Below are 18,767 nucleotides of genomic sequence, written 5' to 3' on the forward strand. Positions count from 1 at the left end.
ATTCCTGTACCTGAGTTCACAAGTTAATGGCAAACATTTTCAAAGTTATAAAGAAAAACTTACATATTTTCTTATAGCATGGAATACTGACATTACATGTGGGACTAAAGCATGCAGCATCTTACAGGCATTTCGTGTAGTCTAAACCCTAAATACATTCTTATAAGACATAATACCTGTTTTGAGTAAAACTAACATACAGCTGAACTGGTCTGGTCTCCAGATACGAATTTGTTAGTTTTTAGCTAATGCCTCCAGTCTTGGCAAGAGCTGGCATCTGACTTGCCAGTGTCGGTCAGATTCTGAAATTTATATGGCATAATCAGGAGTGATGCTTCAGTGTATGGTGGTATGCATGACTTTTCTCCCTGCAAGGAAAGCAGATATGCACATATGAATAGACAGATTGTAGCACATAGTACTAGTCTGTGCAGACCTTTGGTTTTTGTTTGTTTTTTTGTCCAGGTGGTTAGGCAGGAAATTGCACAAGTAGACAAATTCTTGGCATGAGTTTGGAAAAGATGCTGTAGTCCTGGAACTTGTTGAAGCCAGTGACGGACAGATAGTCCTATAAACTGATTAAAAGAGCAGAAACTGAAAAATAGTTTTCTTGAAAATATTGCCACCATCTGCCTTATTACCACATAATAGAATGGCAAATTTGGAACTGGAACAGTCATCTGAAAAAATGGACAGATAAATACACATCTTTGTTGCCAGTTCTTGCTAATAATAAATGAGAACCATAACCAGAGAATTTATTGGTTAATTTTAGAAGTAAAATATATTGGATTATTCTGTTACCAAATAAATACAGTATTCAAGCTAAGGGCTGTCTCCATTCTCATGTGAAATGCTCAGTATTTATATGAGCAACATATTTTGGATATGGTTATTTCTTAGAACTATAGTTACATTGCAGAGCTGAGCATGTTCACTGTAAATATGTGAAATATTTTCAGATTTTGAAAATTGTGTGAAAATAAATGTACAACAAACATTTTCAACCTGTTCCTGAGTAGCTGGAGGTGACATGAGTGGCCACTGCTGGAGAGTGTAGTGGTCCCTCCGTACAGATTGGGACATTTGATAGTGGCCAGAACTCCTTTAAAATGGTATTGCTGGAATTAGGAGATGCCATCCAAGTTGGGGCAAGCCCAACTTTCTGTGCTTTCCCCACACAGTAACCATTGGTATGTAGAGTGTATCGAACCAGCCACAGCAGGGCACCAAGTCAGACTAGGGAATGCTAACGAAGACCACCTTGCCCTCATTTCTTGATGATAGAGGCTAACTCCAACAGAGGCAAACAGGGTTGGACCGATACGATAAGGATGTCTAGGATAGTGGAACAGTACCTTCCTGCCTCAAGACTCCCCTTGTATTATATCAGCTGGAAAGAGAGTGGGAGGAGCCAGGAGTGCCCAGCTAATGACTGTGGAGGGGCAAAGAAGCGGCATTAAACTGCGAGTGTAGCCAAGGGAGAACTTTTTCATGTTTTCTTACTTTATGCAAAAATATGCATGTCATTGTGTGGTGAATTGTAAATGTATAGAAAGCTAACAAATGTGACAACATCTCTACAGTATATTTTCAACTTAAAGGATATGTTTTGTACTTCAAACAGGTGGGAATGAAAATTAGTACTGGAATATTTAGCTAGAATATAATTTTGAACTGTGTAGGAGCAAATTTAATTTCCAACTAAAAGCTTAGTTTTAGGAAGTGTTGTAGTTTTGGGAAGTATTAAATTATAAAAGCCTGAATTTTCAAAAGTAACCAGAGTGTTTGGATGCCTCAATTTAGGGGACCCAACTTTTGAGAGTGTTTGAAAACTGCCTGATTTTTTAAAAGTTTGTTGCTCATCACTTTCTGAACATGAGGCCTCAAGGTGTCTCTCAAGTTGGGCACCCAAAAATTTGAGGCATTATATCACTATTTCTTTTGAAAATTTATGCTGAAGAGCCTTCAGTGATGATTCCATAAAAGCTTAAGGGCAGTGAACCTTACTCCTTGCTCAGGTTCTCATTATATCAACAGTAGGAGATATCTAGAACATTTTTATAGTATACTTGTAGACAGTATTCTAAATTGTGTTTTAATGTTGTGTTTTACCTCATTCATTATCTGCTTAAGTTTGGTTGTATAAGTATGCCTAACTTCTGTTAGTTTTTAACAAATACAGATAAAAATTATTAGCAAACTGTTAATGAGGATTGAAATAATTTACATAAGCCTGGTATTCTTTAAACAGGTTTGTATTATTGGGGCACTCTACATTGCATCTTTATTTGAACTTCCTTAATTTCTATATTAATTTCCTCATCTCCATGATTAATAGTCTTATCTCTCTGAAACACAGTTTGCTGTATATCAGAACTGTATATTTTAATCTGCATTTTAATTTTTCTGAAGATAAATGTATGTAATGTAAGATAAATATGTAAAAATCATTTATACAGTTTTTATTTTTGAAAAATGTGTTCATTTTCCAGAGCAATGACAATGAAGAACGCCTGCAGGTTGTAAAACTACTAGCAAAAATGTTTGGGGCAAAGGATTCAGAGTTGGCATCTCAAAACAAACCACTTTGGCAGTGCTACTTGGGGAGGTATACACTGTTTTAGTTCCCTTCCCACAGGGATAAACAATGAAGTATAATTCAACATTTTACAAATTTCCTTTATTTAAAATAAGTATAATCTATGCATAAGTAAGAATTCTATTCTGCTGCTTGCTCTGAAATATGACACAGATAATATTAAATATATTACATCTGTGATTCTATAGAGCTCATAATTATAAACCAGCCCTTTTCTTTATATATATTTTAATATAATTTTAATACAGTAAATTTCTTTACTGCCATTGCCAAGATAACAGCATTTTATTTTACTTTTTTCAGATATATAAAACTGTGAAATAATGAGTTTATAACTTTTAAAATAACATTAGATGGCATTGGTGGTAGTAGATTATATTTAAGTGATCCTGAGACTTTATATACTGTATACTATATACTGTATTCTTATACTGTTTTGTATCTTACTGAATAATAATTGCTGTGTTTAAAAGTATTGGTCTAAAGACTGTAGTGAAAGTGTACCTGATGTCGGATCAGTGCTAATTCCTGTAAATTAATGCAAGTGGGCAATAGTTCATACTGCAAATATTATTACATCATATTAAAATGATAAAATATCAGTATTCAGAGAAATTTTCTACAGATAAAAAGTTTAGAAAATTTCAGTGTAGAAGGATTGTTTTGACTCAAATTGTTTTTGAAGACACTATCAAACATATTTGCATATTATATTTTAAAAAAAAAATACTAGATGCGAATTGGGCCTAGCAGAAAATACTTCATTGTAAAGTAAAATAGTAATGAAGATGTGTTATTACTCTGTCATCAACTAATCACAGTGGCTGTTTTAAGAAGGTTACAAATTTGAAAAATTAATATTTGTTTTGTAGAATCTTTTAGACATTTGAAAAAATAACCAGTAAAGTTACATTTTATAATAAAGCCTTTTATAAATCCATTTTCATTCAAATATAGTGTAATTCTATATTTCTGTTTTCTTAATTATGTGCTAATTTTTTTTATTGTATAGCATTATTACATTCAAATGCAGTCTTTATTGTGCTAAAAGCTTTTCATATATGTTAAATGACATTAGTGCTGTGTTGTCACAATCTTGAATTTATATTTTTAAAAATTTGCAAGTTTAAATTTATTTAATTTAGATAATTTTAGTTTAAACAATTTGAAAATATTGGACAAGGCGTTTGATTTTTTCCAAAGAATTCCTTTTGTATAGTATCTTATATTAAATTTGTATTTGATATTACGAAGTAATTTAAAGTTGGATAGTTCTATAGCACAACGCCAATCAAAATCAAACATGAGACTAGATTTTGTATTGTCAAATGTTCATATGCTTCTGTTGAGACTTTTTTTTTTGAAGTTTTAACTACTTTTAAAGTGGTCCATCTTTAAACAGATTCCTATTAGGTTACATTTGATGCATATAGAAGCCTATTAATGTTGCCTTACATTATTCAGTTCAAAGAGGAATAGATTGTTTGGGATTGACAATTTAGGAAACTAATTTTTTTTAGTGAAACCCATGTGATTCTTCATATTACTATTTAAATACTTGATGTTTAGATGGTCCACTGTCCACCATTTCCATATATATTTTTAAACCAATGTCTGCTACCCATAAATAACTGCCGTTTGTGTTCGTGGGAGTTTTCCATGTTCATTAGGGGAAGATATTTCCATTAGTAAAGGGCAAATAAATTAACTGTGTGTATATAGGAAATATTTCCAAGTTTCCTTTTTAAATGAGACTTTGCAAGACCAATCAAATTATCAATGTAAAATTAAGGACATCTATTTTATGCATGCATCCATACATGAGAAGTATAGACATAGTTGGAAAAGAAAAGGGCTAGAAAGCAGCTACATCTATTTTGTGTTCACTTAAGTTGGGTTGCTTCATGCTGCCTTAGCTAAATGTAAAAGCAGATAGTGGTTCCTGGAACACTTTGCCCTATGTCCCAAAACCTCTAGTCTAATCCTATTGATCAGTTCATCAACTGAATCCGCAGCCCTTAGAGATAGAATCAAAGACATAGAACTTAATTGTATGTATACAAGATTGCATGATACAAGGGGACAGGAAGTGGGAAGGTGCTAGTCTTAAGTGAAAATGTGTGAGAGAGTCTCTCCTAGTTTAAGATCAGTCTTGGACTATCACTCTTTCAGTGCTTTGATGGAAATGAAATAAAATAATGTTGAGTTACACATACATCTTGATTTATTAAATGCAGTGTTTGTTCCTAAAACAGGTTTAATGATATCCATGTACCTATCCGGCTTGAATGTGTGAAATTTGCTAGCCACTGCCTTATGAACCATCCAGATCTAGCAAAAGATTTAACAGGTACCAGTTTTTTATTATGATTGATATTCTTCAGGATTTTTTATCTTGTTCTCAAGGGTAATAGCAGAATTAGGTATCTGATTACTATTGTGGCTTGCAACATTTGTGAAAAATGCGGTTTTGAAATGTGCTGGTTAAGTATGTTTTTACAGTGAATGAAAAATGGAAAAGCTGATAAATATCAACAAAGATGAATTTAAGATTTTGGACCAGATTATGCTTGTATTTTCAGTAATTAATAACTACCTAATCACACTGCTTCCGTGATCTTCACAGAATACAGTATGAAGTGTTTCAGATAAGCAGAGCAAAATAACACAAATATAGCTGAGGAAATCTTTCACCTAAAATTTCAGCTCATTATTTTCAGTCTTTTACTAAACAAAAGGTTAACTGTGTTCCTTCTATTGTCCTGGAAGTGTGGTTGAGTTGACTTTTGTCTGCTTTCATGTCTGTACTAGGCTTCCTGGCCTGCACTGTGGAACGCTTTGAGAGATGGAGAATAGTGGATTTGTATTGGTCCCCCCCCACCCCCAAATTAAGTCTGAGTCATAGAAAAATATCTTTAAGTTCCAACCTTTATAACTATGGATGAGAACTTTTTTGAATACTGTGTCACTGACTTTAGTTCATTACAGTGTCCTCTAGGTGAATTCTTTTAGAAAATATCACTTTAGGCCAGGGGTGGGCAAACTTTTTGGGCTGAGGGCCACATCTGGGTGGGGAAATTGTATGCAGGGCCAGAGCAGGGAGTTGGGGTGCGGTGTGCAGAAACGGGCTCAGGGAAAGGGATTGGGGCAGAGGAGGGGGCTCAGGGCAAGGGATTGGGGCAGAGGAGGGGGCTCAGGGCAAGGAGCTTGGGGTGCAGAGGGCAGGAGGGGGCTCAGGGCAGGGGTGCAGACTGCATGAGGGAGCTCAGGGCAGGGAGTTGGAGTGCGGGAGGGTGTGGGGTGCGACAGGGCTCAGATCAGGAGGGGTGCGGGGTGCGGCAGGGGGCTCAAGGCAGGGCATTGGGGCACAGGAGGGGTGCGGGGTGCGGCAGGGGGCTCAAGGCAGGGCATTGGGGCACAGGAGGGGTGCGGGCTGTGGCAGGGGGTTGGGGTGCAGGAGGGTTGCGAGGTGCGGGCAGGGAGGGGTGCAGGAGGGGTTCGGGCTCCAGCCTGGTTCCGCTTACCTAAAGTGGCTCTGGGGTGGCAGCAGCATGCACTGGGCTCCGCGTGCTGCCCTTGCCACGCCTCCAAGTACCTCCCCCGAAGCTCCCATTGTCCGCAGTTTCCTGTTCCTGGCCAATGGGAGCTGTGGGGGGCGGTGCCTGGAGGTAAGGACAACGCACGGAGCCCCACCCAGGCCTTAGGGATGTGGTGCCGGCCGCTTCTGAGAATGGCTCGGGGCCTGTGACACCGTGGGGGGCAATCCCATGGGCTGAATCCAAAGCCCTGAGGGGCCAGATCCGGCCCACAGGCTGTAGTTTGCCTACCTGCTTTAGCCAAATTATCCTTTTTTTTTTTTTTTTTTTTTAAGGAAAAACCACACACAGCCTGAGAGGTATAGCTTTCAAATTTCAAAGCCTCTGTAAATTGAAGTCAGGACTTCATTATTTCTGGACTTTGTCCATGGCACCGCAGCTTGCTGCCAGTAGTACTAATGGTGGTTGTTTGTGATGACTCATTTTTCATTGATCACTGAATAGTGATCAAGGTGCAATGACTTCTGGTCTGCTATAAATTTTGTACAAATTTGATTAAATGACTGTACTGGCAAAAAGATTATGTATTTTATTACTGATTCTGAGCTTTTTTCCCCGTTGTATTGTTTTTAAAATATTGGTGATCAGGCAGAGGAAATAGTTACCAGTTAGGGATACCATGAAGTAGCCTGGGAAAGAAAATCTTAATCTGTATATCTGAATGAATGAACTATTAACAAAAATAAAAAACTTCTAATTATAGATGGGAGTTGAGAGACTAATAGTGGAATAATTATTATATATACTGTACTCTAAGTAACAAGTTTGCTAAATAACTGGCAGTTCATCTCACCTTATGATGAATTCAGTGACTTTATACTTGATGTTTGAAATAGTGTAAAATGTGGCTGACTTTAGTCATATTTCTTTAAGCAGTCTCTAGGGAATTAAATACAGTTAAAGCTGCATAAATATTTCATTTTAATTATAGTATTTTTCTTTCAGAATATCTTAAAGTAAGGTCACATGACCCTGAAGAAGCCATTAGGCATGATGTTATTGTATCCATAGTTACTGCTGCTAAAAAAGATCTTTTGCTTGTGAATGATCACCTACTTAATTTTGTAAGAGAGAGAACACTGGACAAACGGGTAAGACATGTAGATTAGTTCTAATAGTGATTAATCGTAGTAGTGTTAGTCTCAAATATCTTGTAATAAATTTAGCCTTCTGTTTTTAGGTAAGAAATAACTTTGGTTTTTAAAAACACCTGAATTAAAATTTTTCATTTGAACAGATTATAAAAACTATTAAGTAATATAAAAACATTTACCGTTGATAGTTTAAAGTTTATTCATCTGAAATTTCCAGTTTTTAAAATATTTTGAAGTCTGATGGTTTAAAAAAAAGTTAAAACTGAAGAGAAAAATTACTTGTGATTGAAAGGTTATTGGTGAACTATCTGGTAACACCATAGTATGTGTCTTTGTCAAAGACAAGTAGACAACAAACTATGTTCTTTGGAGTATTGCATCATAGCGTAATGGAGTGTTCATTTTAGTCCACTTTCTTCTCCTAGGGCATGACAAAATGAGTGTCACTTATTGAGCCCTGAGAAATAGCCCATTTTAAACATCCCCCTCTCGAGGTACCATTGTGTAATCATTATCCTTCCAGCTGAGGAGAACTTGGTAGGATTCCCTTTGGAGAAATTATTGGTGATCATTTATATTTAGCTGGAATAGTCACTGCTAAACAGTGAGGCATTCTCTTGCCGTAGGGCCTGAATATCCTGTTTCCATAGTGCTCTGTCCCTGCCAGCTCATACATAGAGACCAAAAATCAAACCATAGTCTTGCACTGTAGTACTGTGGATTGTGTTCAGTCTATGGTCTTACAACTATTTTAACGGTATTTTCTGTATCATTTGTTGTCTTTGTTATATTAGTATTTGTAAATAAAAAATGAAATCCTTCCAAGATATTGAAATATTTTTTGAAAAACGTGGAACACAGAATTCAAAATTTATTGTGGAATAAAGTGAAAAATATTCAATCATCATCAGCCTGTCAAGTTGCTCACTTTTCATTAGAACCCTTGAAGACTGTGAGCAAATTCACTAAATTCCAACCTTGTGCATTTTTGAAATTCCAGTTAACAACGTTTCATTATTCAGTAAACTTCTAAAACTGTTTTAATGTATCCTAAATAACATTAACAGCAAGCAAGCCGAGGGAAAACTTTACCTATCACATTTTGTCATTTCCTGATTTTATTTTTCTCATTTGGTGACATGCTTTCCCCCTATGCAGCCATAAAATAATGGTAGGTATTCAGTATAGTTCCTTGAAGAAAAAAACGTTTCATATTAGAAATATTACCCATTAAAGTCCAGAGGGTTTGTTGCTTACTCAGGTATTAGTTTTATTCACATGCTAGCTATGAATGGTGATGAAAATGTTGGTAGTTGCAGATATAATGATAAATATAGAACTTTTTAGTAAATTTAATAAAATGCAGTAAACATTTTTTTAACACAAATTAGAATCACCATTTCATTTTTTTAAGGAAAAAGGAATTATTTATTTGACAAGAGATGTTGTTTTTCTTTTAAAATAATATTTAAAAATAGTTTATTTTGAGTTTTAAAACTGCAATATTATTTTTTAGTGGAGAGTGAGAAAAGAAGCTATGATGGGACTTGCACAGATATACAAGAAATATTCATTACAGTCAGAGGCGGGAAAAGAAGCTGCAAAACAAATTTCATGGATCAAGGACAAACTGCTGCATATATATTATCAAAACAGTATTGATGACAGGTAGGTCAGTTTACTCTGTTTTGAAAATTAGAGACTTGTTATATACAGGTTGCCTAGCTTTGTAACTTGAATTTATTATCTGATTGTTAAATGATGACAAACGGAAATAATACATTTTATCCTTATATATATAATAGGTCAACTTGTGTTCTTGAATGTACACTGCCAAATTGTGTTTCATTTTTTTAAACTCAGAAGTATTGCTTCAGTGGAGTAGAATTACTCTAGTTTTTTTTTGTTTCTCACTCATCTCATGTTAGTGTTCAAAAAGTTGTTTGCTTTGTTGTAGAGACATATAAACTTTAAAAATATATACAATAGAATCAAACACATGCAATGTCAGATGACCCTGAGAGGACTTTACCCATGTGGTAAAAGCTTCCATCCGCTAAACTCCCTCACTTGGAAAAAGCCTACTAATTGTAGTTTTCTGATCTAAAATAATCTCTAAATACTTTGATTCATACCCAAATTCCAATACACTTGGGTCTAGTAATCAGAGTCTTTTTTGTGTCAGACTCTGATAGTAGGGTTATTATAACTTTTAGCTCTTTTGTGATCAAGTTCTACTTGAGACCATTAATGGGAATTAAGTGGCTTGCTTTCAGATTTCTAAACAGCATCCACCATCTTGTGTAAACCTACCACTGACTGTTGTTCTGAGAATTTTTAAGTGAATGTTTTAGTAATTTGAATTTAGAACCACCTTGCTGCATTATAGCTAAAGTTTCTTCTTAATATTCTTTTTCAGATTGCTTGTTGAACGCATCTTTGCTCAGTACATGGTCCCTCACAATTTGGAAACAAATGAACGAATGAAATGTTTATATTACCTTTATGCAACACTGGACTCAAATGCTGTGAAGTATGTTTCATATAATAAATGTGAACTTGAATATATTTTACCTTTGCAGCACTAAGAGGATTGACAGGGTTACTTTAGAGAGAATATTTAATAGAGGGATCCTAATGAACCTTGGTCTGTCTTGGGAGTTAGCACTAATTGGGGAATTAAGAGGCTTGGGTTCTAAACCAGTCTCTGCCTCCAATTAAGTGATCTTAGGCAAGTCATCTAATGTGTCTGTAAAAATGATATTCCTTTGTAAAGCACTGTATTAGTACAAAGTATTACCGCTGCTTTGCATAAATGTTGGAAAACCTGTAGATGGTTCAGGCCGTAGTGGACAAATCCTTCTAATAAATTATCAATAAACATACAGTGCTAAAGTGTGTGTGTGTGTGTGTGTGTGTGTGTGTGTATGTATGTATGTATGTATATATATATTTATTTTAATTCAGGGCTTGAAGAATTTATGAAACACCTCCTAATGAGGTGACTAAACCCACTAATCATAAAGAGATCTGAAAGGTGTGCTCAGGAACAAATGCCTGGTGAGAAGTAAGAGCACCATATCCTTTATAGCTGCTGGAAATGGGGAAGTAGGGGTGCTGTTTCTGGATCATGTTTGGTCTCCATTATTCTACCCCACCTTCAGCCTCCTGGCTGCTCAAAGGGGAGAGTGTGGAAAGTAGTCTGTTCAACCTTTCCATGTAGCACCTGCTTTTGGTAACTGCAGAGCTTGCGTCTGCTGCTGTTCATTGCTCTTCCAAGCAGAAGCATGAATTGGACATGATTACTGATAGTTTCACTGCTGCCTCCAGGGTTCAGAAGCTGACCAAGAGTGTTGTTAATTTCACTGTGCTGCTGTTTGACCATGAGCGTTGCAGTGACACTGGAGCTCCATGCCTGCAAAATCAGGCAAAATATATATTCTATTTGGTTTACATTTGGTAGGTTGTTTTTGCCACTCTAAGGGACAGAAACATAAGTATTTCCAAATGAAAGCTTTTAAGTGCTGCGTAAGTTGATGGCTAAAGCCACCACACTTGTCATTTTGTCTTGATCTTTTGATAGTGCTGCGTTGCTGTAGCATGTATTTAACTTGGTTAAGAGCAATTTAAAAAAAAAAAAGCTCAAAGATGTTCTTTCTTTAGCATTATGGTAAGAACTGTTACATGGTTTAAGTTGAAATATTGTGGCATAGTTGTCCTTAAAACTTTGTTGTAGTGAAATAAATAAATAAATAGCTATCTTAAGAGTAGAAAGAATTGCTTTTCCAGTATTTATTTTGGGCAGTGACAAAAAATCTTCATTTTGCTTTTGCTCCTGCTGTTTTTCTGTAGAGGTTCATAAAGCTGTAGCAATACGTATTTTAAAAACTAAACCTTAGTATATTTTAAAAGTTTAAAAAATGCATTTTTATCAACAATGAACTGTGTAAAATTTGGTGATTTTTTTTTTGTTTGTTTTTCAAAAGGATGCTGTGATTAGAGGATTTTTTAAAATGTAGGTTATTTGCCTTTGGGGTAGGGGTTTGATTTTGTTCCTTTATATAATATTTCTAAGATTCTTCTAACAAGTCCAGTCTGGTCTCTTTGTCAAGTTGCTGCTCCTGCAAATAAAAAAAGGCAGCTCGTAGAAAGATACTGCTTTAAGCCAATGGACTTTTAATTATCTGTTGTAACCTACCATGTTTCAAAGTATTTAGGACACTGAGCTCAGACTTGTTCAAATAAGAATTCTTTGTAGAGGAGACATATGACTTGTACCACCCTTTTTAAAGGTGAAATAATCAGAAGTTAAACTCTACAGGTATACTAGTAGAACCTTTAAAATAAAAGACAAGCAATTAAATGTCATACCACAGGGGAAACAGTTTTATTTATAGTTTAACTTGTGACTAGTTGAGCAAACCCTGGAAGATGCTCAGCACCTCAAGTTCCATTGAAGTTAATGGGAGTTGAAGTCACTTGGTATATTGTAGGTTTACAGGCATGTCAATGAGTAGCAGCTTCTGTCAACTAATTTTTTTTTTCCCACTTCAGAGCATTGAATGAAATGTGGAAATGTCAAAATCTGCTACGACACCAGGTAAAGGACTTGGTCGACTTAATTAAACAGCCCAAAGTAAGTTAAACTCTACAGGTATTCTAGTTCCTTCTTGAATTATTTTGTGTGTATATCCCTTATGGCTCTACTTAAAGGGACACACTGTTAATTTATGTCCAGAACCTATTACCTGCGAGCTGAAACTTGCTATGTTTATTTTCAGTGACAGATGTGAAATCTTTTGGAAACCCAAATAAAATTTAGTCAGACTATTTATGAGATAGCAAAGTGTGTGTGTGTCTGTGGTAGGAGGTGGCTTTTTGTAGCTAGTTGGAAAATGTAAAAAAGTATTAAAAAGAGATTTTGTTTGGATTTAAATACCAGTATTTAAAAGCCACATTTTGCAGGAATGTATCAGGGCTGGAGAATTAGAAATTGAAACTGAACGATCTATTTCTGATGGCCAAACTGAGTGAAGTACAAGGAAGTACACAAACGTTAAAAACTTATTTTATTTTTCATTATTAAATTATTTAACAGTTTAAAAAAAAAAGTATATTAATTATCCTGACAGAGTTCATTTTATATTTTCTTTCTGCAAGTTGTTGGAAATTTGGTTATTCCAAAGACAGACAATTCAGTTAGTTAAGTGTATTTTTTTCTATCGTTGTCATAAATATTTTTATCTCCTAATAAATGTTTATTACATATAAATATTGAATAATAAATTTTATTTCTACAACTTAATGTAAAATTCTGTAAAATCAGTGTGTTGCTTGACACCTAACTGCATAGGAGAATTTTACACACGTGTGTGTATGTAAATATATAAATATAAATAAAAAAGCCCAGTGTCATATCTTCCGAAGGGGTCAATGCCAGGTGCTTCAAAGGGTATGAACAGAGCAATAATCTAATGATTCATCCCCCTGTTGTCCAGTCCCAGCATATGTTGAAATATGTGAATTTGTTACAAGATTTTTCTGTTAAAGCTTTGAAAATAATTTCTGATTTTGGGCGACATCAGTGTCACAAAGGTAATCTGGTGTTTCCCATTAAATTTTAAACAAATGGGTGTAGTGTTGAGGAAACATGAGCAATGACAACATTTAGGTATTACAGTGCAATAAGTGTACATTGTATATACAGGTGAAAGCAAAAATGTTAATATGCAGTGTTACCTTTGAGATTCTGAAGACATAACAAGAGATCCAGTTACTATTTTCACTGAAACTGTAATTGCATTCTCTCCTTGTTGCTCATGTATTTCTACATGTATCAGTATATTATCTAATATGTCCTCTGCAGTGCTGTGCCCTGCTCTTGGAAATAAATGAACTTTATGATCCAATAGGTCTTTCCTATTTCTTACAACTATGATGTTATAGGCAAGTTATGTTTGCAGAGGGAATCAGTCTAATCTGATATCTCAGCAATAACACAGCGTTAAATGATTATGTTGCAATACTTATATAGTACGTATACAGTTAAATATAAAAAAAAATTGTTTCCCCCATTTTGTTGCTTTTATTTAAAAAAAAATTATCACAGTTACATTCCAATTGTAAACTCAATTATTTATTAGTACATTCAGGCACACTATAATTTTTGCATGCTTGTTACTTAATCCTTCAGTTATTTTTCATTGAGGACTAGTACTTTTTGAAATAAGACCATCACAAGTTTGAAAAATAGACTTTGGTTTTGGATCATTTTGTAAAATGCAAAAAGACGTTTTGTAAAATTTCCTGACTGGTGAAAAACATCATTTATTTTGTTTGTTGTAATCTTTCTCAACAATAGCCTGAATTTTATCCAGGGCTTTGGAGCAGAGCCCGGAGCAGTAGAGCTGCAGGTTTTTTCCTGGAGCTGGAGCGGAGCTGTAGCACAGCTCCAAAGCCCTGATTTTATCAAACTTTCAAATATCCTCAATGTCTGAGAAATTTCAATTGAAAGAGTGTTATTTTGGAAATTTATATCTACCTGAAAATGAGTGCTTTGTCATCAATTTTAGCATTAGACTGGTGTGACAACACCATAATATTAAAACTGAAGTTTTAGTGAAGGTTTCCACGAATACTGTATTTTAAAAATAGATTTCTGGTGATACTGAAATATGTGTTCATATGTGGTGTTTTCATCAGTTTCATACTCTTCTGATGTAAGAAATATTTTTACTGCAGTGCTGTAGGCTTAATTAGTCTCTGGAAAAAGTGCTAGAAAAAGAATTTCATACTAGGAAAAACTTCCAAATAAACAATTCTTAATCCATTCAACTATCAAATAGTGTTCATAAATTCTCTTTGATAATGATCAAGTATTTCTCCTTATTGCTGGCTATTCCCTAATTGCCCTTCTCTGCATACTTAACTTTTTTCAGTTGTCACCATATGGAATTTTGACAGGTTTCAGAGTAGCAGCCGTGTTAGTTGGTATCCGCAAAAAGAACAAGAGTACTTGTGGCACCTAAGAGACTAACAAATTTATTAGAGCATAAGCTTTTGTGGGCTACAGCCCACTTGATCAGATGCATAGAATGGAACAGACAGTAAGAATATATATACATACATATAGAGAAGGTGGAAGTTGCCATACAAACTGTAAGAGGCTAATTAGTTAAGGTGAGCTATTATCAGCAGGAGAGAAAAACTTTTGTAGTGATAATCAAGATGGCCCATTTAGACACTTCACAAGAAGGTGTGAGGATACTTAACATGGGGAAATAGATTCAATATATGTAATGACCCAGCCACTCCCAGTCTCTATTCAAGCCCAAGTTAATGGTGTCTAGTTTGCATATTAATTCAAGCTCAGCAGTTTCTCCTTGGAGTCTGTTTTTGAAGCTTTTCTGTTGCAAAATTGCCACCCTTAAATCTTTTTTACTGAGTGGCCAGAGAGGTTGAAGTGTTCTCCTACTGGTTTTTGAATGTTATGATTCCTGACGTCAAATTTGTGTCCATTTATTTTTTTGCATAGAGACTGTCCGGTTTGGCCAATGTACATGGTAGAGAGGCATTGCTGGCATATATCACATTGGTAGATGTGCAGGTGAATGAGCCCCTGATGGCATGGCTAATGTGATTAGGTCCTATGATGGTGTCACTTGAATAAATATGTGGACAGAGTTGGCATCGGGCTTTGTTGCAAGGATGGGTTCCTGGGTTAGTGTTTTTGGTGTGTGGTTGCTGGAGAGTATTTGCTTCAGGTTGGGGGGGCTGTCAGTAAGCGAGGACTGGTCTGTCTCCCAAGATCTGTGAGAGTGAGGGATCATTTTTCAGGATAGGTTGTAAATCTTTGATGTGCTGGAGAGGTTTTAGTTGGGGGCTGAAGTGACAGCTAGTGGCGTTCTGTTATTTTCCTCGTTGGGCATGTCCTGTAGTAGGTGACTTCTGGGTACTCTTCTGGCTCTGTCAATCTGTCTTTTCACTTCAGCAGGTGGGTACTGTAGTTTTAAGAGTGCTTGATAGAGATCTTTTAGGTGTTTGTCTCTGTCTGAGGGATTGGAGCAAATGCGGTTGTATCTTAGAGCTTGGCTATAGACAATGGATCATGTGGTGTGTCCTGGATGGAAGCTGGAGGCATATAGGTAAGTATATTGGTCAGTAGGTTTCCAGTATAGGGTGGAGTTTATGTGACCATTGCTTATTAGCACAGTAGTGTCCAGGAAATGGACCACTTGTGTGGATTGGTCGAGACTGAGGTTGATGGTGGGATGGAAATTGTTGAAATCATGGTGGAATTCCTCAAGGGCTTCTTTTCGATAGGTCCAGATGATGATGATGTCATCAATGTAGCGCAAGTAGAGTAGGGACGATAGCTAAGGAAGCGTTGTTCTAAGTCAGCCATAAAAATGTTAGCATACTGTGGGGCCATGCGGGTACCCATAGCAGTGCCACTGACGTCAGGAATCATAACATTCAAAAACTGGTAGGAGAACACTTCAACCTCTCTGGCCACTCAGTCAAAGATACACAGTGGTCAAATTTGCCCTATTAGGTAGATATCTTGTTATCTCCAAGGCCTATGTAGCTTGGTTTCCTGGCTTTGTTTGGTATTAGGAAAGATTTCCCCTGAAAGAATGCAAAAAAGTGAAATTTGCCTGGGCATGATTTTCCTCCCTTGCCTCCAGTTCTTCCCCTATCCCCTCAAAAATGGTTTTTAGACTTCCTACAAACAGGTCTGGAGCTTGGTCTTTTCCTTAGTACCCTTTAAACGTAATTTCTTGACTAGAACCTATTAAGGATAAGGCTGAGGCCTTTGTCTTATCCTGTAGTTAAGTGTTTCTTTGGGGAAGTTTTTCTTGTAAGACTTATTTCTGAGATTACTTTTAAGTTTCATAAGTTGTCCTCAGCTTTTAGGTTTGTTTACTTTGGCTGCTAATTTTGCCTGCAGTAAAAGGACTTACCCAAAAAGGGTGTGTGCGTGTGGGGTGTGGGGGGAAAGAATTTTTCAGCTAAATTGTAACTTAGTGTTGATCACTTCAAATATCAAACGCTTTCTTCTCAGAGCTCAAAATGTCAGAGCCATGGCTGTTTTAAAGCTGAAACTGAAAGTTCTCCTTGCATGCCTTTGCAAGGCATTACAGGCTTCATAATTTGGGATTGGGATGGTCAGTCTCTGCTAGAAGAGAACTGGGAGCTGGAACCATGCAACAGAAGTGTTCCCATTATGACTGAAGAGCCAGTAGACCTGCTACTTTAGTGTATTGCTGCAGATTTGAGAATGGATAGGAGCAGATGTATAGATTTCCTCTACTTGTAAATCCAGGTTTTTGCAACTGTCCATTTGAGAATCTGCAACAAACCCAACCCACTTTTTGACACCAGAATTAAGTAGTCAAATCTCTGAGAATAATACTTAATTTTTCATTCATAGATCTCAAAACACTTTAGAAAGATGATTAAGTATTATCCCCATTTTGTGGGTAGGAATATTATTCAATGTTAGTTTTCTCATATTTTTTTAAAAAGTTGAGTGTGAGTGCTATGGAAAATTCCAAACTGTAGAGCCTCATAGAGTACAGCTAAGAAGGAAGAGGTTGTCTGGTAATTGGTTTAACTGCCTAGAGGAGTGACACCTACAGGAAGAAGTCAATGGATGCATTTTTCAATGTTCCAGAAACCAGAATTACAGATAAGGAAAAATGTCCTTATTGGAATAACTAATAGCAGTTGCCTGGTAGATTTATATGCTCTTGAATTTCTGAAACATTCTCCTTTCTGTCCCTCACTCCTCATACCTAGCAAAGTTCTTAGTTTGAAATACCTTTATGTGGAGTTTAAAGTCCTCCTCCAACATTTGAGTCATTAGTGAATGAAAAACTGCATTCTCCTTTTCTGACCTCACATGCACATTTTTTTTGCTAGGTATGACATACTTATTTGTAGTTATTGGGATGTTTAGTGTGAAGGGGACTGTAAATGTCTCAGTAAAATACAAATAGCATAGTCCTCCAGAAATACATTTCTACTCCTTGCTATTGCAGGTGGTGTTGATGGTTGCTTTTACAGTTGTGTTGCTGTACTGTTAGTCACTCTTGTTCCTCTGCCTCGCAAAAACACACAACAAAAAAAGCCCCTTCAGTTAAACAGTGCGACAGCTATGGTATGAATGTGCTTCATTCATTGTAGTGAGAAACAAACTTCAGCTGGCATTATTTATATACTATTTATTTATTTTAGAAGCAGTTAAAAACAAAATCCCTAAGATAATAAAATGCAAAAAACTGTGAATGCAGCATTAAGATTAGATTTAAATACAAAAGGTAATTAAATGTAATGTTTCTTATACAAACAGCTCATTTTCATTGTTCATAAAATATTTTTATTACTAGTTAAACTATTAAATGATTTTCTAAATATATCCATAATATGCCATGAGGGTGTAGTACTATTAAATTAAAACTTTAAACTTTGACTTTGCGATTAAACATCTAATACTGATATCATTTTTTTTGCATTTAATATACTGGGGTATTACCCAGCATTAGTAATAAGTCTGGTTCTGATTATATAGCCTTTCAGAATTGGGCTCACACTGTGTGCATTTGCTAGCATATAATGTCAAGTCTTCACTTCAAACAGATTTTTCTTATTTTGTGATTTTCAGACAGATGCCAGCAGTAAAGCTATATTCTCAAAAGTGATGGTCATTACAAGTAAGTCTGATTAAATATTTTATGCTGTTAAAAATTAGAATTGAAATATGATGTTTCCTGGTTTTCAAATATTTGGTACATTAGCCTGTAAACTTTTTACAGCAAACTTTGCATTTTACTTTGTTTTTTCAATGAGAGGGATCATCAAGGCAAATCACAGAACTAGTTACATGGTACTGATATTTTCTCACACTTTGACAACATTTCTAGAGATTACAGTAAAATAGTCGGATGATATGGATGACACAAGTAAACAACTTGTCCTGTAGCATTTATAGTAGCACACAAAATATATTAGAAGGTGCTGTTGGCTGCAGATTTAACACTGGCTGTTTGCTTAAGTTTTGTATTGAACGTGTGTTCTGACCACAACAGATGTTCATGAACCAAAGGAACTTGTTTTTTGGTGTAGATGATCATTTTAAATGTGAGACTTCTTACAAGAGCAAACCTTTATGTAAAATCTGAAATTCTTCCAAAAAGAAACTAGTTAAAGAAACATAAGAAAGTAAAGAACTGGAGAACATAAACATACAATAAAAATTTTAGTTTAAAATTATTTTTTAAATTTATCTTAAATCATGAATTATTTTTATCCAAGCTGGTTCAAATAACAAAGGCTTCACATAAAGTATGCCATTTGTGGAAGAATTTAGCGCATGATAGAAGTTTCTATTGTTTGCCTTTAGCCTTCTCTTGAATCTTTTTTTCCTCCATGGTAGGAGGGATGGTCAGTTTGTAACTTCTTGTTTCCTTCAGT

The 18,767-nt window shown here is 35.6% G+C and overlaps 1 protein-coding gene across 2 annotated transcripts in view; it reads left to right on the top strand.

The window, feature by feature from the left end:
- PDS5B (PDS5 cohesin associated factor B) overlaps positions 1-18,767 on the top strand; it is a 268,672-nt gene that overhangs the window by 157,560 nt on the left and 92,345 nt on the right. For both annotated transcript variants that reach the window (XM_077810153.1, XM_077810163.1), the window contains exons 9-15: positions 2,496-2,611; positions 4,858-4,952; positions 7,144-7,289; positions 8,809-8,960; positions 9,712-9,825; positions 11,847-11,928; positions 17,959-18,007. In XM_077810153.1, the coding sequence (XP_077666279.1) occupies positions 2,496-2,611; positions 4,858-4,952; positions 7,144-7,289; positions 8,809-8,960; positions 9,712-9,825; positions 11,847-11,928; positions 17,959-18,007 (754 nt within the window). The remainder of the gene's footprint in view (positions 1-2,495; positions 2,612-4,857; positions 4,953-7,143; positions 7,290-8,808; positions 8,961-9,711; positions 9,826-11,846; positions 11,929-17,958; positions 18,008-18,767) is intronic.

This window comes from Eretmochelys imbricata, chromosome 1 (genome assembly GCF_965152235.1).
Source record: "Eretmochelys imbricata isolate rEreImb1 chromosome 1, rEreImb1.hap1, whole genome shotgun sequence".
NCBI classification, from domain to species: domain Eukaryota; kingdom Metazoa; phylum Chordata; order Testudines; family Cheloniidae; genus Eretmochelys; species Eretmochelys imbricata.